The 21,068-nt window shown below is 48.9% G+C and overlaps 1 protein-coding gene across 2 annotated transcripts in view; it reads right to left on the bottom strand.

Moving 5' to 3' along the window:
- The window catches only part of SA1 (stromal antigen), a 156,283-nt gene that overhangs the window by 105,466 nt on the left and 29,749 nt on the right, over nt 1-21,068 (bottom strand). For both annotated transcript variants that reach the window (XM_068349695.1, XM_068349696.1), the window contains exons 4-5: nt 18,467-18,686; nt 14,247-14,392 (exon numbers count right to left, since the gene is read on the bottom strand). In XM_068349695.1, coding sequence (XP_068205796.1) covers nt 14,247-14,392; nt 18,467-18,686 — 366 coding nt within the window. The remainder of the gene's footprint in view (nt 1-14,246; nt 14,393-18,466; nt 18,687-21,068) is intronic.

The following is a 21,068-nucleotide window of genomic DNA, read 5'->3' on the forward strand; positions in this document are numbered from 1 at the left end:
CGAGTGGACTTCGGTCCACCTCAGAATCTCTACCGCAAGATGGGATAGCTGTTGTGAAAAAGTACCTCCCTGCTTGTTGATATAAGCCACTACCGTGGTGTTGTCGCTCATAACCACTACGGAGTGGCCCGCCAAGGTCCGTTGGAACTGTTGAAGAGCCAGATATAGTACGGCCTTCATCTCTAGCAGGTTGACGTGCAGGCACTTTTCTGATTCTGACCAAAGGCCTGAGATCCTCTGGTTCAGAATGTGGGGCCCCCACCCTTCTTTTGACGCGTCCGAAAACAGCGTCAAATACGGGGGAAGGACGAGAAGATCCACTTCCTTTCGCAGGCTCTCGTCGATCAGCCACCACCGCAGGTCCGCCAGTTCCGAGGGTCCTATCGGGACCAGAAAGTCCGGGGAATCGGAGCCTTGACTCCACCGGGACTTGAGCCGCCATTGCATGGATCTCATCCTGAGACGGCCGTTCGGGACCAGACGGGCCAGGGAGGCTAGGTGACCTAAAAGACGCAACCATGATTGGGCTGGAAGCTCTTCTCGCCTGAGGAAGGGTTCTGCCACCCTCCTCAGCCTTGCTATCCCGTCGTCTGATGGAAAGGCTTTGTGGAGATTGGTGTCTAATAACATGCCTAGATAAACCAGTCGCTGGGACGGCTACAGAGAGGACTTCTCGAGATTTACCATGATCCCCAGATCTTGGCAAAATCCCAGAAGCCTGTCTCTGTGCCAAAGAAGGGTCGACTCCGAGTCTGCCAGGATTAGCCAGTCGTCCAGATATCGGAGGAGACGGATGCCGTTCCTGTGCGCCCATGACGAAATCAGGGTAAACACTCTGGTGAACACCTGAGGTGCTGTGGAGAGCCCGAAGCACAGCACCTTGAACTGGTAGGTCTTGCTGTCTAGGCTGAATCTCAAGTACTTCCTGGAAGATGGACGGATTGGGATCTGAAAGTACGCGTCCTTCAGATCCAGTGTACACATGAAGTCTTGTGGTCTCACTACAAGTCTGACCATGTCCGCTGTCTCCATGCTGAACGGAGTTTGCTTGACAAACTTGTTCAGAGCAGAGAGGTCGATGACGGGTCTCCAGCCTCCAGACGCCTTCTTTACAAGAAAGAGTCGACTGAAGAAGCCTGGGGAGCCGTCGACGACCTCCTGGAGAGCATCCTTCTTGAGCATGGTCTCGACTTCTGCCCGAAGGGCTAGCCCCTTTGCCGATCCCATGGCATAGGAGCTCAACGACACTGGATTCGCTGTCAGGGGAGGTTGAGATGTCGTGAATGGGACGCGATAACCTTGGCCGATCACGGAGACCGTCCAAGAATCAGCCCCATGTTGCTGCCACCTGTGCACGCAACTTTGAAGGCATCCCCCCAAAGGTGGACACGCGGGGGGACTGCCACTCCTAGCGTTTACGGCCACGGCCGCTCCCTCTAGGAGTTTTGCCTCCCCTGGAGGACTTACCACCCCTCTTGTCCTTGACAGGAAAGGGCTGAGGCTTAGACACCTTCGTCTTAGCTACCGGAGCCTGCTTCGGTGTCCTGCGAGGCTGCTGCTGTTGTTGTTGCGGAGCTGGAGGCTTGTAGGGCCGAGATGAGAGGGCCCTCTGGAGGAGCGAGTCTTGGCTAGACTTCCTCCACCTCTCAGCTGTGCGTTCCATGTCCTTGGGCTCGAACAAACTTCCTCCAAGGATGGAGGAGTGTCTGAGCCTGCAGACATCCACGGCGGGGACCTTCGGGTGGAACTTCTCGGTCACCGCATCACGACGCTTCAACACCGAGTTGGCCCACAGGTTGGTAACCTGGTGGGCCAGGAAATCGATGGAGCGAGTGCCCGAGAGTAGGAATGTCTCCAGGGCCTTCCTATTGCTCTCCTTAGACAAGTCCTCAGAGCGCAATACGATGCCCAGAGAACCCAGCCAGACATCCAGCCACGAAGTGGCCTGCATGGCACACTTCGCGACCATCTCCTGGCTCAGGATCTCAGACGCCGAGAATGTCACCTGCCGGGCGGAGAGCTTCTCAAGCGGAACTCCCCTTGTAAGCTCTTCCACCGAGTGGTGGAGGGGAAGAGATAGGCTGGACTCCCCCATGATCTCAAAATTCCTCCTCTGCTGTAAACGAGGAGGTGGGAGGAGTCTGTTCCCGGCAGAGGAACGGCTGGAGGCGGCGAGATCTGAGAGCTGAGCGTTGACCTTGTCTCTGGCACTCTTCACCCCCTGGGACCAGGGCAAAGCCGCGCTGGCCTTCGGGGGCTTCTGAGTACCATAGACCCGGTCCAGGACCGTGTCCTTGCCTTCGCGAGGGCGATCTCCGGGTCCTTGAACCTGTTGAGCTGCCTCATCAGATTCAAGACCTGCCAGAAGGCGTGCTCAGACTCATGCTGCTCTCCTTCCTGCGGGCTGGCAGCTAAGTCTCCCGTCCCCAAAGGCTCTTCCTGGGGAGACACGTGGACATTCTCCCGGGGTCTGGTTGGCTCCTGACGAATCCGCAAAGACGACTTCGGAATTGTCTTTGAGTCCTTGGGTTCCCTCCTGGGCGGGATACAGGACCCCAGCAAAGAGGTCTGGAAGGTCTTCCACGCGAGTCGCTTCTCCTCCTCGAGGAGGGGTCTCTCCCCTTGGTGCCGAGGGAGAGGTCCCCGCCTCGCTGGACTCTCCTGAGGACAGAAAGGCTTCGTCTACAGGAGAAGGAGAAAACGACTGCGAAGGGGATGGAGCCTTCCTGACGGACCTCTTAGGAGCCAACTTCTCCCTGGGAGAAGTCACCACGAAGTCCACTCCTCTCCTTCTCTTCAGCGGGGGCGAGTCTGTCCTTGGCTTGAGTCCCAGATCGGCGAGGGCTGGCTTCATAGCCTGCACCACCGCTCGCATCAAAGGACCAAACCAAGACTGACGAGATACGGACGCAGTGTCTGTAATTCCTGCTGGAGGGAAGGGGATCTCCTGACCCTTCGGAGTGGACGCAACGGGGCCTACCTGCAAAAAAGAAAGGGAAGAATGTTGCTTAGACCTCTCCGACGACTCTTCCTGGTCCTGAGAGAGAGACCTGCGCTTGCGCGGTGGCGATCCTGACGGCGATCTGGAAGCACGCGTCCCTGCCGCAGGCACGAGCTGCGGAACCCGGCGAGAACGGGGGTCGCGCGGGGGAGGATTCAACGAATTGCGTGGCGCGTAGGCGAAGGAACGCGCGGGTGCGCAGGAAGCGGAGATCGCTGTTGCTCAGGAGAATAGCAAGGCGCAGGAGATCGATAGCGTCCTGGAGATCTGTGGCGCGTGGGTGAGCGATGGCGCGTAGTACGCGCAGGCGATTTAGCGAGTGTGCGCGTAGGAGACTTATCGTGATCTCGGTCAAGGTGGCGCTGGCGCGTAGGAGAGCGCTTGCGCGTAGGCGATGGATCGCACGGGCGCTCAGGAGATCGCAGAGGCTCTGGAGATCGCTGACGTGCAGGAGAACGCTGACGCGCAGGAGATCGCTGGCGCGTAAGAGGATGTCGACGCGTAGACTGCTGGGGCGCAGGATCAGGTGGCGCGGCGACGCGCAAAGGCGAACGGGCTCAGGATATGAAGGCGCGCAGAAACTCTAGAAGTGCGCGCTGGAGAGCGTGAGCGTTGTTGCACAGGTGAAGGACGAACAGGAACGCGTGGGCGAGGAGGAGTCAGGTCCTTGCCCGCGCCCTGGTCCGTAGATCTAGGGCGCGTGGGCGATCGTTGGCGCGTATCAGGAACCAGGTGCACGCTGACGAGCAGGAGATCGTGTGCGCTCAGGAGACCGCTGGCACGCTGGGCGCGCAACAGGAACAGGAGGGTGTTGACTGCTAACAGGAGAGTGCTGGCGAGCAGGAGAGAGCTGACGATCAGAAGAGCGCTGGCGAGCAGGCGAACTTTGACGAACAGGTGAGCGCTGGCGCGGCGAGTCAGGTGGCTACAACTCCGGAGAGCGCTTACACACTACTGCACGTGAACGCGCAGTTGGGCGCGCAAGGGGAGCCCCCACACCGTGAGAAACATCACTTTGCCCCGAAGGGACCGTTGCCCGTCGGATGACGAGATCAGAAGGCGCCTACTGCGCATCTGCGCCGGAGGTGGAAGGTCTGGTAGGCGTAGGAGATCGCGAGCGATCACCGGAGAGGTCCAAGGACGTGGCTGCTACTGTCTGCTCCCGACGAGGAGAATCCTTATTAGAGGAAGGAGGTGGTGACGATTCAAAGAGGCACCTCTTGACTCCCTTATAGGGAGACGGGAGGCCCCTGCGGCGAAGAGGATGACGAGCCTTACGGCGAAGGAGGCCACGAGGGAGGTCATCAGGATCGTCGGTCCTCCGAAGAGGAGTCTCTGTCAGTGCGCTCCCCCGAGGGGGAAGCGTACCCGCAGGAGAGACCGTGGGACCCACCTTCCCCTTCGAAGGATGTTCGGAAGGGGGAGGAGGGCCTTCAGCAACGTCCGCAACATCAGCCACAGCAGAGGATTGACCAAACCCGTCGGAAGCCTCTGCCACAACCACGTCGACAATAGACAGAGGGTCTACCTCTGCTATCACCGGCGACTGTTTGACAGCGGCCCCCAACTGGATAAGGTCAAACAGGGCTTCTTTGGAGGGCAAGTCCTTAAGCCCCAAGGAAGCCCAAAGCTGAAAGAGATCATCATTAGACACGGAATTAGGGTCATCAACAAGAGAATCAAAATCCTCCCCCGGAGGAGAAGGGGGAGCCGCCCCGCTATGGGAGGCGACGCCCTCTCCCACACCCCGAGATCGGGAAACAGAACAAGGGTCTACGCTACCACTCGGCGGTCTCTCACGAGAGGCCGGCCGAGCGGGAGCTTCGGAGGAGGTTTGGGCGGCGGAAGAAGAGTCCCTGGAGCCTTCCTCTTTCAAGGCAACCCTTGAAGGAGAAAGGTCTCTCTTGGACTTCTTCTTACGCCGGCGGGCAAACCTCTCCCACTGGGAGGTAGACCACTCCCTGCACTCACTACAAGTTACTTCCTTGTCACACCGTTGACCTCGACACTGCGGGCAAAGGGTGCGGGGATCCGTTTCGACCGCCGACATGAAGGTACCACAGGGGCGGCCGGAGAGTCCAGGGCACTTGCGCATGATGATGATAAAAAGGCGAGGCCAACTTCCAAACACACTGTCTGAGGAAAAGCAAAAGAAATGATTAAGGCTGTCAAAAGCGAGAACGAGAGACAGACACGTCTGCACATCGTCCAAGCCAAAAGTGAAGTGAGACAACTCACCGGTGTGTGGGGGGGAGGGGGTAGCAAGCTACCCCTTCCCCTACCCCCTTGCTAACTAGCGCGGGGGTAGTTAACCCTCGTTAAAATTCTATTGGCTCGTCAATTTCAGCTACGCCGAAAGTAAACCCAATGTAAATAGCATGGTTTGTATTTCGGTTACGGAACAATTCTAGGTTATGGTACTGTACTGAGTAGGTTAAGGTAAGGAACATAAAACACCTGTTCTACACGGAAAGGAGCTTCTATAGATGGAAGGATGGTTATCTGAAGATTTGTAGGCTCAGTAGGTCTAATAGCAGTCACAATTCTGCAAATCGGCTTATCTACAAATCGCTTACATATTTTGTACCACTCAAAATAATCACTTGGTCACAGATTAAATATACGATCAGTTCCAATCTGTTCAAAATGGTTAGCAAAATATATTATAATGATATTGAAGGATTTTGACAGATGCAATTCAACTGTAGTTACATTAATTACTTTCTTTTATTTTTGAATCATAAATGTTGATCTTTTCCCCCCTGCCAGACCCACGATTGATATGATCACGCGGAAGGACTAATAACACTATAATAAACAAAACGCATGGTAAAATAAGATAGGAAGGCATGCTGGATGATAATAATAATAAAATTAGCTAAACATCAATCGTAAAACAAACGAGGAAGCGAACATGAGACAGGAGAAAGCAAGCCTGACGGCGCTGGGAGTAGGCAGGGCTACCAACATAACATAGGGTCAGTGAAGTGCTAACAAAATGAAAACCAATATGTAATATCTGACTCATGAAAGCCCCTCGAGCTAATGCAAGCAAACGAATGACGTTAAAATGATAAGCAAGTCCGTGGCGTGCGAACATAAATAATCCAAGTAATAATATGTGAAATAGAACGCCGAAGGCGATCAGGCATGCCAACCTACCGAAAATACGCACACGTATATGTAATAACTGTTATCATAAAAAACAGGACAATATAAAATTAATACGGTGTGAACCGTGGATATCCATAAGGTTCATAACGAGAAACAATCAGTATGGAGGACTTATTGAAAATCGTTAAGAACGAACGAGAGAGAGAGAGAGGAGGGAGCCGAGGGCCCTGAAAGACCCACGTGGGGTCGTGAAAAATAAAACTGTTATAATATAAGCAAAAAAGGGCAAGGCCCCCTCCAAAATCTCAAAACTCATAGATCTGGTACTTAACTTAGATGGAGTGACATTGGAGTCCGACATCTTGAGGTAAATCCAGAAAAAACCAGCGAAATTCACACACTAAGGCAAAATAGGGATTAAATAGTGGTGCTATGAAAAAGGAGTGACGTCACTGGCGTGGGATTGCTAGTAGTAGTAGGATGTTGAACGGCACCTCGCTGTTCGGGGATGTTGACAGGAGATATCTAAATGGTGCGAGGCCTCTGGTTGTGATTTATTCAGCGCCCCAGTAGTATACCGACACCTTATTAAGGTTAGCGAGCTGGGTTCAACCTAGCATTCCTATACAAATTTTTCTCTGGTAAATTCATAGCAGTTTTTACCTTAGAAATGATGTTAAAGGAGCATTTCACTGGGCGGCACGGGTCGGAGCCCAGAAATAGATTTTTCCTTCGTCAAAATCCCTTTATTACTGTAATTGCATTCTAAATGTATGATACATATCCCTATCTCTATTTCTTATCTCTCATTTATTGGAAAATAATGCTCTTCCATTTTAATAGCTATCATTATAGGTCTTTAGATATCAAAACATGGTAACAGAAAAGGTAATCTTATGCAATTTTTTCTTATTTCTCACAAGTTTCTTTAAAATATTTAAAATTTATCGGATTGTAAATAAAAAAAGAAGTGTTATTTCAAAAAAAAAAAATTCCTTATTGCCTGAAAAATCACAAATTTTAAGTAATTTGTATTTTTCCTAACAGTACTTACCTCGAACTACTTTCTTAGGAGTATCTGGAATCTCCTCCCATCCGACCAGAATTTTGTGTAGTTTACCCTATTCCCGTTCTCTATGCGGGGTAATCTCTGGCGGAGTGATACGCGCCCAGAGATGACCCGGGGTCAGAGAGCATGCTTTCTCAGGTCACGCTCCTCAGTAAGTTTGGTGGAAAGAGGGTCTCCTCTCTCTATTAAGTCCTGTAAGTCACTCGGGGAAGGATGGGTGGGCCATAACCCAAAAGTAGTTCGAGGTAAGTACTGTTAGGAAAAATACAAATTGCTTAAAATTTGTGATTTGTTCCAACACGGAGTACTTACCTCGAACTACTTTCTTAGGAGACTTATACCTTAGGAGGTGGGAGTGTACTGCAGGGCTCAGAGACCGGGATGATGGAAGCAAAAAAGGGGAAACCTAGATAGGGGGCTAGGTTCCGCTGACCCACCGAAAGAAAACACTCGAAATAGGGAAAACTACCCAAAAACTAACTTAGTATCCAAGTGACTTACCTCTGTAAAAAACGCCTTGGAGGCGTATTCCTTCAGTGACGATGTATCTCATGGTAGTTAAAGGTCTTCCGAGCCATTTTAGGGAAGGTAATTAGGTAACGGGGGGGGGAGTAAGGAAAAGGAACCTGTGTTTCTTGGACTTACTGCCCGTGGGTTCCCTGGGGCTATACCTTTAAATCTTCTGAAGCGCTGAAATGACGGGACCGAGGGAGAATCCGTCCAAGGACTTCCTCGAGCATTCCTTCAAGTAGTGAGCTGTGAAGGTTGACTGATTGGTCCAAGTACCAGCCCTCAGGATTTGGCCGACTGCCATGTTCTTCTCAAAGGCCAGAGAGGTACTCAGTCCTCTGATGTCGTGGGGTCTGGGTTTACCTGGAATAGGAATTCCTACACTACTGTAGGCTCTCCTGATCACTTGCCGTAACCAGAAGGAGATCGTGTTCTTGGAAACCGGTTTCTTCACCAATCCTGAAGAAACGAACAGATTCTTGACTTCGGGCCTCAGCCTGGCCGTCCTCTCCAAGTACTTCCGTACTGCTCTGACAGGGCACAGCCGCAAGTCCTTGGGGTTGTCTGAACGTGGGATTGCCGGCACCGAGAATCCTTCAAACTTGGGGTCCCAGACTGCTGGGCTCTAGGTCTTGGCCACGAAGGATGGTACGAACTTGAAGGTAGCTTCACGCCAGCCCTTCGAGTGTGACACCTCGTATGAAAGTCCATGAAGTTCCCCTACTCGTTTTGCTGAAGCTAGTGCCAACAGAAAAACTGTCTTGAGGGTGAGTTCTTTGTCTAGGATGTCCTTTAGGGGTTCGAAGGGAGGCTCTGACAGCATCTTCAGGACCCTAGCCACGTCCCACTGGGGCACTCTAACCGCTTGCGGAGGGCATGATTGCTCAAAGCTCTTGATGAGCATCGAGATGTGTCTGGAGGAACCTAGGTCGATGCCCTTCGGGAGGAAGACTTGACCTAGGGCTGCGCTGCTCGAACTACGTTAATGGCTGGGATGGACATGATTTCCTCGTCCCTGAGATAGACCAAGAAGTCGGCTATCTCCGGGACAGAGGCTCTCAACGGCTTGATATTCTCAGTGGCGCACCACTTCGTGAAGGTAGCCCATTTTGCCTGGTACTCAGCGGCCGAAGACCGTCTCAGGTAACCCGACATCCTCGTTGCCGTCTTCGCCGAATAGCCTTCCTTTCTCAGGAGACACTCGATAATCTCCACATGTGAAGGCAGATAGACCGAGGGTTCTCGTGGAACCTTTGAAAGTGTGGTTGCCGGAGAAGGTCTGACCTGTCTGGAAGGGGCCAAGGTGGAAGGCGCGCCAGTTCCTTTAGGTCTGCGAACCACTCTCTCTCCGGCCACCAGGGCACTACCAAGGTCATCCACAGGTTGCTTGCTCTCCTCACCCTGTTGAGGACTTGTCTGAGCATTCCGAAGGGAGGGAAGGCGTACACGTCGAGGTTGTCCCAGGGATGCTGGAAGGCATCCTCGAACGCTGCTCCCGGGTCTGGCACAGGAGAACAAAACACGGGGAGCTGTGCGTTTAGTCTAGTGGTGAAGAGGTCTATTACCGGCGAGCCCCACTTCTGGATCAGAGTCTTGGCCACTTCTGGGTGAAGGGACCACTCGGACCCCACCATCTGACCCACTCTGCTGAGGCCGTCATCTAGGACGTTCCTTTTCCCTGGAATAAACCTGGCTGAGATCTTGATCTGCTCCCTTTTGGCCCATTCCAGAAATTCCAACGTGAGGCCGCACAACTCCATTGATTTTAGTCCTCCTTGCTTCTTTATGTATGCTACTACGGTGGCGTTGTCGCACATCAACGCCACGGTATTTCCCCGGAGCTTCTGGACGAACTCCAGACACGCCCTCTGTACTGCCATCATTTCCAGTACATTGATGTGCAGGTTTTTCTCCTCGGGTCCCCACCTTCCTCTCCCTGTACTGTCGAGGAGGTGAGCACCCCAACCCTCCTTGGAGGCGTCCGTGAAGAGGAGCATCTCCGGAGGGTTGGCCGCGAAGGGCATCCCCTTGAGGGTGTTCGAAGTGTCGATCCACCACTCGAGGACCTCCTTCGTTTCCGTGGTCACCGGAACTACTTTGTGAGGGGAGTCTCTCTGGCTCCAGGCTTCTTTCAGGTTACACTGAACTCCCCTGAGATTGAGTCTCCCCTGAGGGACTAGCTTCTCCAATGACACGAGGTGACCTATCAGTCTCTATCAGTCCTTGGCCCTCCTGGGCTGACCCGACAGAAAGGGCCGTAGGATCTGGCTCAGGTTGTCTAGTATCTTTGCGGAAGGGAATGCTCTCGCCAACCGGGAGTCCAAGACCATCCCGAGGTAGGTCATCCTGGTGGAAGGTATCAATTGGGATTTCTCCAGGTTGATGGTGATACCCAGGACGTTGCAGAACTGCAGGAGCTTCGCGCCTTGCCCCCTCAGTACTTCCCTTGAGTCTGAAAGCAACAACCAGTCGTCCAGGTACCGAATCAGGCAAATGTCCTGTACGTGTGCCCAGGCTGAGACTGTTGCGAAGATCCTCGCGAAGACCTGAGGGGCTGTGGATAGACCGAAGCAGAGGGTCTTGAACTGCAACGTTTGGGTACCGCATTTCACCCTTAGATACTTCCTGCTGGAGGGGTGGACAGGGATCTGGAAGTATGCGTCCTTGAGGTCTATCGACATCATGAAATCTCCTTCCCTCAAGCCCGCTAAGACCGACTTCGGAGTGTCCATCTTGAAGTCGGTTTTGCACACGAACTTGTTGAGGGCTGAGAGGTCTATGACTGGTCTCCAACCCCCTGTCGCTTTCTCCACCAGGAAGAGTCTGCTGTAGAACCCTGGGCCTGGGTTCTTGACTGGCTCCATTGCCCCTTTCACTAGCATAGCAGAGACTTCTTCTTGTAGGGCTGTCCTTCTCAGGGGGATCTTTCGGTGCCAACCATTCCGCTTGTAGATCTGGTATCAGAGGTGGGGGTTCTTCCAGGAAGGGCAATCTGTATCCTTCCTTCAGGACCGTCATGGTCCACGGATCAGACACGTGGTCCCGCCATGCTTGCCAAGAATTTTTGAGGCATCCCCCCACCTGAGGCTTCGGCAGGAGTAGGGGGCCTCCCTCCCTATCTCCTTCGGGAGGCATGGCCCGAACGCCCTCTTCTGGAGGCCGAGTAGGAGGGCCTAAATGTTGACTGTGTGGTTGCAGATCCCCTACGGGAGGGCTGAGAAGGCTGCTGCCAGGACGTAGTAGGAGCGTCTCTCCTGGGCTGGTTAGGTGAGGCGCGAGGAGGAAGAGGGACGTCCGAAGGAGGTCTCGGTTCCCCCACATCCTTTAACTTTCTCACCCTCTCCATCACTTCTACTTCCTTGAGTGGGAAGACAGTCTCGCCCCACAGTGGAAGACTCCTCAGGGACCTGGCCTCTCTGTCGGGGAGCTGCCTTACCAGTTTGCTGAGTACAGTGTCCCTTTTCCTCAGTATTCAGTTGGCGGTTTGCGTAATCGACTGATAGGACAGGAACTTCAGGGCCTTACCTCCCGAGCTAATCAGCTCTTTCAGCAGGGCCTGATTTTCTGGAACCGCTAGGTCGTGCGAGGATTGGAACACTACCAGAGTGGCGGCCCACCAATCCAGCTAGGATGACACATGCACCAGGTCCCTGGACAACTCCTCCATCATGGCGGTCTCCGCTGGCGAGAAACAAACCGGGGCTGTGGTCGCCCTCTCTTCTGCTGCGCCTTGTCCCAAAATGGCGACTGCTGGTTCTACTGCGCAGGGTCCCGCCCGGTGTCCTTCTGGGAGGTAGAACCGCGACTGAGTCTTCAGGCCCTGGAGAAGCCTAGAGGCGCTCTGGTTCTTGGGGGCCTCCGCATGGTTGGCCACTACCTTGCTCACATGTGCCAATCCCAGCTTCACGTCTCTAGCCACCGGGAGAGCTAGTGAGGGCTTCTGTTGAACGGGGGCATCCACCATCCTGTTGAGGCTCGAGAGCCAGAACTCGTCAGACGAGGGCTCCGGTTCATCCAGCCTATGGTGCCAACGGATGAGGCCTATGACTCTACGGTATGCAGAAACCTCCGCTGGAGAGCCTTCTTCCCCATCCTCTCTCTTGTCCGTGGGGGGTCCTAGTTCTCGTGACGAAGGACCTCCGACGGGGGGAGCCGTACCAGGAGGTGACATCCTCTTGGAGTGGTCCAATTCCCTCGCTACAGGCCGTAGGACGGGCATCGCCACTGGGACGGAGGTCTCCGTCCTTGATTTCTCCTGGGACGGAGGTCTCCGGCCTTGATTTCTCCTGGGACAGAGGTCTCCGTCCTTGATTTCTCCCTTCTTCTGGAGGATCAGAGGTCCGGGGGCTTGCCCGTTGAGGAAAAGGACCTCTCTCATTCTGGACATCTCCTTGGAGATCTTGAAGGAGGGACGCGGCTGCCAGACCGAAGGAGCGACTCTCCCCACTGGGCAGGTGGAGTCGGAACCTTCGCGGACCTATGCTTGTCCCTCGACGTCTGATGAGACGAGCTCCTCCGTCGGTCAAATCTGCTCCCGTCGATGAATCCTACTGGTGAGCGGGGTCTAGGGAGCCATCCCGAGGTGCCCGAGACGGCTGCCGCCCCCAGGAGTTGGCTAAGTGGGATGGAAACCCGCACCTATTCTTCCTCCGGCGAAAGACTTCTCCTGAACTTCCTCCTGGGGGACCTTGAACGTCTATCCATGTGGCGGGGTCTTGAAGTCGAGCGCGAACGTGAACGTCTCCTTCGAGACCTATCCCGTCGCCTTCTATGGTCTATCGGGGCTCCTCCATCTGACGAGTAGGGGTAGGCCTCAATCGAGGAAGCCGAGGACCCGTAGGGTCTCGTAGGAGGGTCCGAAAGTAGACGTGTCGTTGTTGGTTCTGCATGGGGCCCGGCCGATGACGCAGGCTCCATAAAAACCGCTGGGAATGACGCTGACGGTGTTGGAGGGGAGCGGGGGAGCTCCTCGTTGGGGAACCAGGCCTCAAACTCCTCTTCTATTCTGTGGGGTGATCTGAAGGGCGTCTTGAGAGGCGCCCACACAAGGGCGTCTGATGGCGGCGAGTCATCCTTCTCGGCGTCACCCTCGGCTGCTGACGCACCTGAAAAGCCCGCCCAAGAGGCAGGAGAAGAAACTGCTGCCGTTTTTCCCCACATAGGATCGTCCGAAGGTACGGGGCCTGCTTTGTCCAGGGCCCCGTCCCCCGAAAACACACCCGCCCCTCCCTCAGGCCCCCCACTTGCCTGGACAGAAGACACAATACCACTGTCTGGTAATTCAGACTCCTGGGGAAGGGCCACCGAGCAAAGCGAGAGGCGAAGAGACGTTGGGCTTCCTAGGAGACCGTCGAGAGGCTTTCTTCTTTTTCGTGCCGTAACGCACCCACTGCACTTCATTCCAGGACTCGCACTCTGGACACGTGGCTGTAGGGGAACACACACTGCCCCTACACGACGAACACAAGGAGTGCGGGTCAACTTCGGGTTTTGAGAGAAAAGCGCCACACGATTTGCCGGCCATAGGCCCAGGGCAACGATGGGGCTGCTCCATAACGCACTAGCAATATACCGCGAGACACAGGAACACAGAGGGAAAGGAAGGGAAGCACACAAGGGACCATGTGGGAAACGCGTGGGACACAAAGGGATCGGGGACACAAAGGGTCGCACTGGGTTAAGAGAGAGAGCCGCCAACGCGACCAGAAACTCACTGAGGAGCGAGACCTGAGAAAGCATGCTCTCTGACCCCGGGTCGTCTCTGGGCGCGTATCACTCCGCCAGAGATTACCCTGCATAGAGAATGGGAATAGGGTAAACTACACAAAATTCTGGTCGGATGGGAGGAGATCCCAGATACTTCTAAGAGATTAGTTCGAGGTAAGTACTCCGTGTTGGAACAACTCTTATTTCCTAAGGTAAAATTGCATATATTTTTAGAAGAAAGCATTTCAAATATATTACAGTAGTGTATACTGTATCATAAAAGGATAGCATTAAATATAATACATTTAAATCTACACGCCAGTTTATTACATTTCAGCAACAAATCTAGATGACAATTTTCTTTGCCTTGAGAGAGACGACATTCCATTGACTCTAGGATAACGGATAGTACTGTAATCACTGTCGGAAGTTTTTTTTTTTTTTTCTAGTCAAGTTTCTACATTTTTTGCGTATCTTTTTTGGTCATCTATATAAATGAATTTTAGTGTACAGCATAACTTTCTATATTGGTACCAAATTATCAACCATATATAAATGAATCCATGGATAAAGAAGGCGGACTGTACTCTATATAACTACTGAAGAAAATTAATTTATCTGCTCTTTAATGAATGCTATTTGCATGAAATATTTGGTTATTCACTTAGTGAAAATAGTTGTTTGGGTATTTTCATAAAGTACTATATCCATACTTAACTTTCATATTCAACATATGATGAGTTACTTGGAATGGATAATTCTTGAAAGTTAAAAAGTACTTAAATAAGCAAATAAAATAGGATCATTTTACCTACTTCATGCAATAAGAGCAGTGTATTTACTTACCGCCAAAGCTATTCGACCATTCTTCACTATGAAGTAGAGAGAACTTTCATCTTCAGCCATCATCTCTGTAATAGGCTTCCTTCCAGGTCGTCCACGTTTCCTGGGCTGTTCCCCAACATACTGATCACCAATTTTCTTGATAGTAGCTGGAGGAAAAAAAATCATCATGAAATCAACAGAAATTTCTCATTTTATAGCAAGAAATTGTTACAAAAGAATCAAACTGGGTCTAAAACAACATCGTGATTTGTTACAAAAGAATCAAACTGGTTCTAAAACAACATCGTGATTTTCTCATAAAGGTAAAACCTTGTTCATCTGCCCAGATCCAAATAAAGTTTTGTACCCATAAACTAACCTTGGTTACCTTCCAATTATACTGTAAATGCCAAATTTGTCAAAGGAGTTTTATTACGTACACACTGTCTAGCCAAATATAGCCTACCAAATATTTTTTTCCTTGAATTTTTCTTAATTCTATTTTCCATACACTGTTCTAGACCAGTCTTGCATAATTCATTTTATTGTTTGAGTGATGTGACGATGTAAAACTAAACCATTTGTGATGCGTGCATTTCATATCATTTCTATGAACTTCCCTTGATGTTCATATTGCTTTCTTGTGAAGCTCACTTATATCAACTTTTACTCATAAAGCTAAAAAAATTCCTGTTTTTTTTCCCTTCCAATAGATAGGCCTATAACAAAGTAAAAGACAATCTTGAGGCTAATGGCAATAACAATGGCTTGGCCAAGCACTATCATCTTTGTCTTCAGTCTCAAAGTCATATTCAGCTTGAACTGCAAGCCTTTAAACCAGATTATTCGGTCATTTAGGATCTTAGTGCTGATTATGTCTGCAATTACTGAATAATTGTTCAAGGAAATTGTTTCTGTGCTCTCACAGTCTGTATCCTTCATATGTCTAGTGTCAGGGACACTACTGTGCTATGATTTAGAAAATCGTTTAGGTGTGTGTGAAGGCCTCACTGTTCCTCTCTGGAAAAGTGTGTTTATTTGGTTGCTGAACAAATAAAAAGTTCAAAGCCTAAAAGTTAACTTGCTTTTAGCTCCTGGGAAATTCAAGAGAAGGCTACACTAGTATAGAAGGAATGATGACAAAAATGCCACTCCAACATTTAACTCCAATAAAGAACCTAATAATTCTAGCTCTTAACTTCTTCAGCTTCTTTTGTGAAATATAAAGGCCAATTAGTCTTTGGCTAAATGCAATATATTTTACTACTCTGCACTGTTTCGAACCTTAACTTAGATCCTCAAGTTGTGTCTAATGGTTCTAGCAATACTTTAAGTTAAGGGTTCTGATGGACCAACACGCACATCCCCCATGTTGCGAATGGGGGCACCCCTTCACTTTGAATAATCAAGTTGAGGCCAGCATCGAATAAAATAAGAAGCCGTGGACAGTGAAGAACTCAAGAGATGTCAAACAAGGAGCAAAATTGCTGGAATGGTACTGACCAGGATAAAGCAGGCCCCCTCAACTCATCCCTGCACTAGGCAGGTTGTTGAGAGCGATGGTGCAACTTCGACCAGAGCATCGAGCACCTAACAAGGATCCCTACCAGATCAGCAAAGTCCTGGTCCTGGGCCCCAGCAATCATCAAGGTAAGGTATGAAAAGGAAAATCAGACAGTTTTAAAGTGGTAAACGGTCTCTTGCGGAGAAGAAAACTCCTCTTCTGCTTCACCTACTCAAGGTATGAGGGGTAGGGTAGAGATAGAAACAAAGTATTTGAGGGAAAAATAAGAGTTTGATTTACCGCCTGAGGAGATCCTATCATAGCTTCTCAAGTTCGTCATCTACTTTCTACCCTTCTGCTATAATATCGTTGCATTTCTATAATACTAATCAATTTTTAAGACTAATAGATTGAAGCAAAAAATAAGTGTGTAGCCGAGATCCTAATACTGTATCGCACCGCTCGCTGAAGGGCTCTTAAGCATCCTCCATTTCATATACAAAGGCATGGGATATCGTAGGAATCCCTTACCACAAAATATTACAAAAGGAAGCCAGCTTGCAGAGTCTACAGATGCTGTGCCCCAAGAGAGAGAAAGATGAAGGAAGAAAAGGCCAGTCATTCTATCCATTCATCCTGACTAAACCAATTAACTTATACTCTTGACCGACTGCTACTAGTCCTGCTAAGGTAGCTAAATCACTTGTTAAGCCGCCAGCACAGGTCCTAGGGCGAATGTATCTAGGGATCTGTGGGTTACGTCTTGCAGGTAATGACTGGCGAAGGTGGTCTGTCTCCTCAACACACTAGCTTGGAGAACCTGAGCCACAAAGAAGTTTCTCTTTAATACCAGGGATGTGTTTACGCTCCTGACGTCGTGAGCTCTAGTCTTCTACCCTGCTGAGAAGGTTGAGGATCAAGTATACAGTCAATGACCTCACGAATCCAAGAGGAGATGGTGTTCTTGGTAATCCTCCTCTTGACCCTGCCCGTACTTACAATCAGACGCTTGATCTGAGCAGAGAACCAGCCTGCAGAACTTCAGGTGGAAAGGGAACTACAGAGTTAGTTTCCACATGGGGCACAAAACTGGTTGGAAGTGACTCTTCCAAAGGCATCCTATCCTTTGTGGGGGGAACCCAAAAGCACCAAGGAAGGCCACAGGTGACGCAAGTCATCAAGCAAGGAAGACTCCCTTTGAGGGGAAGCCGCTACTGCTTCACTACTAAAGGAAGCACCGTATCTTCCTTAGAGGGTTGTCCAGGGATTAGATGGTGGTCATCATTTTTACCAGAACAACCTCCAGAAGAAGCTAAATAAGAAGAGGCGGATGGGAGAGTACTAGCTGTGGGAGAAAAGAAGTCGAGACTTCTTCACCTTCGAGGATGAAATCGAGGGTGAGGAACCCCTTCTAGACTTCTTCCGGCATCTATTGTATTGCTCCCACTTGGAGGATGGCCACTCCTGATACTCGGAGCATGGAAAAGCCTCCATGAAGGAGTGTAGTCTGCACGAAGGGCAAAGCCAATAAGGATACATCTCCTTAACTGACATAAGGTACTGCAAGGGCGGCCCGATATGCCAGAAGAAACCCCCTTGACCTGCAGTCCTCAAATCACAATTTTACCTGAAAAGGTAAAAAAAAGTTATTGCAGCCAGTTAAATAAGGAGTTTTGGGAGAGAGAGAGAGAGAGACATTAACATCTTCACTCAGGTGCTGGGTGAGTGTGTGAGCAGGAGGGCTGGTCCACCCCCCCCCCCTCCCCCGATAGCTAGCAGAAGGTCGTTGATACCTTATGTTAGTTTTTATGACTAAACCAGCTTGTGCCGACTCAAATCTCCAAGAAAAGAACTTGGGTTTGTATTTATGCAGTAACAACATACTTTTAATGGTATTTCTTTCATGTGTTTCTAAACACTACTTCAGTTTTATGCATCTGAGAATTTTACCTATGTAATTTTAAACTTTTTTCCAATATTGCAGTTGCTGGAAGTTTCCTTTGAAATTAAGCCTCCTGTTTCATTTTGTCCATATCTGAGATTAAGCACTTTAAGGGTCTGGATTAAACTTCTTTTAGCTACTTAAGCTTCAAAATTTCTGCCTACATTTTTTAGTCAAAATATTTTACCATTAACAAGCAATGCAACAAACCTACATCTGTACAGTATATTCAATGAAAGGGAGGTTATGTCAGGATTTCAACAGGCAACTATTACTAATTGAAGTGGCTCACAACAATGTTGAATAATTGATTTGGAAAAGTCGAAGGAATATAGAGTTTTGTCATTTTACATAAGGTACAAGAAGGGCAAATAAATACTGAAAGGGTGACAGGATGACATCTAAAACAGTTGCAACTAAGATTGGCAAAAGAATATTCATGGAGTTTCATCTTAAAACAATTGAATAAAAAACTTATAAATCTTCATGAAAATAAAATACAGCTAGGATAATGGTGCTAAATACCATAAGACCCATGACTTAAAGAACAAGAAGAGCCCACTTTAACAGCAATGGTGAAATAGCTATATAAAATATATTACAACTGTTAAAATGCACACAACTCCTTCGACAACTTCAGTATTAAGAATACAAACAGAAGGCTTCAAAGTTAAGTTTATATCTTCTTTTATATTTTTTTTTTTTTTTGCCAAAAAAATAACCCATGTGTTTAATACAAAGCAAATTGAATGATCTAGATCTTGTAAGACCCAAGTATTAACTCCAAATACATACCAATCCTGCCCCGTCCCCTTCCTCTGCCTCTTCCCCCTCGGATGGATATAGTTAAACGTGGTATGGGTTCATGAGGCTGCTCTGGTTGCTCATCTTCATCGTCTTCATCCATCCCTTCGCCATCAGAATCAGCATCCTGGTCCATGTCTTCATCTACATCATCACCCTCCATTTCCAGTTCTGGTTCTGGCTCTGGCTCTGGTTCAAGCTCTGGCTGTGCCTAAAGTTAAGAATGAAAATTAAATTAATGAACTGATTTTTCTAGGTAATATAAGTCAATTACTGTATAAATCTTGCTTACTATCAACTTTGCAAATTTACTTATCAAAGCAGGCAATACCCTTCATGATCAGGATTGAAACCAATAATAATTTTAAAATACTAGTAACCCTTGGAAATTCAGATGAGGTCAAATGATGTCTGGCAAATTTCAACCCTTAGGATTTTGGTGATGTCGATGACATTATCAATAGAAAATAATTTTAAGGATACAATATTTTGACATTAGGTAGCACTGGGATGACATCTAGATAGTTTAAAAATGGTCTAACAACATTCATTATTACGATTTTTTGGGTTAAAGGGTTGCGTGGTCTCCAAAGACTTTCCTGTTTAAGGCTAGAACATGGAATCCAATGTGATTTGATTAACAAATATATATATTTCCCCTACTCTACGGCCAGTGTATTAATGCGCAGAGCACGGACTCAGTGAGTATACCTGCAAGTTCAGGCACATTAGAATTGACCACAGCACCTCTGAGTCTGCATGCCGTCTGCCACTCGTGACGTCATGCACGGCATGTTAGAAAAGAACCATTATTAAAGTTGGCCTACATACCTACATCATCAACAGCTCCCAACCTCATTTTTGTTTTTGTCAACCTCATCGAGTGCATTATGTCATGCAGCTGCATTATCAAGCATTAATTCAGTTTTCTCTCCTCTTAAGAGGGATCTTCATAGTTATGGGTAATGCTTCTTCATGGTAACCGCATTCAGTCGAGTGGGGGTGTACAATGCTCTATTTACTTTCAACAATTCACCGGTTCGACCAGGATAGTCTTGCATGCGAGTCTTTTTTGTTAAAGCCCTTTTTTTAAAGTTTTATGTACCTTCGTATTTTATTCCTAATCATTGGCTGATTAGTGTCCCTTTTACTAGGTTTTATGTTATTATCAGATATTCTGGTATTATGATTACTTTTTTGTTCATGTGGCCTTGCTTGCCGGTGTCATTTTGCGATGCTTCACCCATGCACAATTAATGCTAGTCACTTTCCTCTGGTAAGTTACCATTTATTATATTAAGGTTTAGACTAACAGGGATGAGTTTAGGATCATCCCAACTTTCAAATGCACTAGGTGGTGCATAAGGCAATATCACATGCAGGAGGGTGGCTTCTCCACCTGCTTGGTCAATGCTTCAGTGGTCGGAATGACTGTGCCTGGCCAGAAAAATACCTTTCCTAGGAAAATTGATGAAATTAGTATGAGCGCCTATGAGGGAAGTGCTTTGTAAGGGTGACTTTACCTTGCCCAAAAAGTGCAGCCCTTTTTATCTATGGCAGTATACCCTAAGGAGTTTAACGGGTTCAAAGTAGTGTAGGGATATTATGAGGTAATCATAGCCAAGAAGTGGAATACTTAAGCTGGAACTAATCACACCCAGTTCAATCTAGAGTCAGCGGTGGCATCTTTGGAAGTGTGGGCTACAGGGGGTTCCAAGATGGTCATAACAGACATGATCAAGTAGCTATGCAAGACTCTTTACGTAGCCCTTCAGAACTATAATTAGGATGTACGAGGCGAGGCTTATGTCCTTTCTGTCATAGATTAAGATGAAGTGGAAGTAGACAAATTTCTGTTTAGCAAACCACTGTGTAAGTTGCTCTTCCGGAAAAGTGGAGGAGAGGGTATCAGTACTTTCTTAAAAGGAAGGAAACCCAATCTTAAGGGTACTCTTCATAAATTCCCTGAAAGTTTTCAAAACCTCCTGTTCCTGTGTTCCATGCCAAGTTTCCCCTCCCAAGGTGAGACCACTTACCAGGGTCAAGTTGAACTTGTTGTTTCATATTACTAGAGGTCATCCAAAGAAAATAATGAAGTTAGTAAATATATCAGAGGACAAGGATATCACCAATGAAGAGATTCAGGTTGAGGGTCGTCTACACTGCTTTCGATAACAGTCGACTTTTTCTCGGTGGACACACAGTATAGTCTCCCTAGGTCTAGGTTGGTTGAGGATTACAAAACCTCCGTCACACCACAGTTTTCGTCAACTCACGACCCAGGAATTGGAATCCTTCATGAGCAAGATGTTACAGAAAGGAGTCGTAGAAACATGCAAGTTCCTAAAATTCTAGGGTAGACTATTCAGCGTACCGAAGATAGACTCGCCGAAGAGAAGTGAGATCCTCGACCTATCTCTTCTCAAAAAGTACACCAAATGCGATCCGTTCAAGATGACTGTGATAGAGGTCCGTCAGCTACTACACCAAGGGCCTTGGTCATAGCTTGCCTAAACAATTGGCTGGTTTAGGCAGAGACAGGAGAGTTATGTCACAAATACACTACTCAGGTCTTGAAGGTTTGTAGGAACAC

The sequence above is a fragment of the Palaemon carinicauda genome, chromosome 26 (assembly GCF_036898095.1).
Source record: "Palaemon carinicauda isolate YSFRI2023 chromosome 26, ASM3689809v2, whole genome shotgun sequence".
Lineage (NCBI taxonomy): Eukaryota > Metazoa > Arthropoda > Malacostraca > Decapoda > Palaemonidae > Palaemon > Palaemon carinicauda.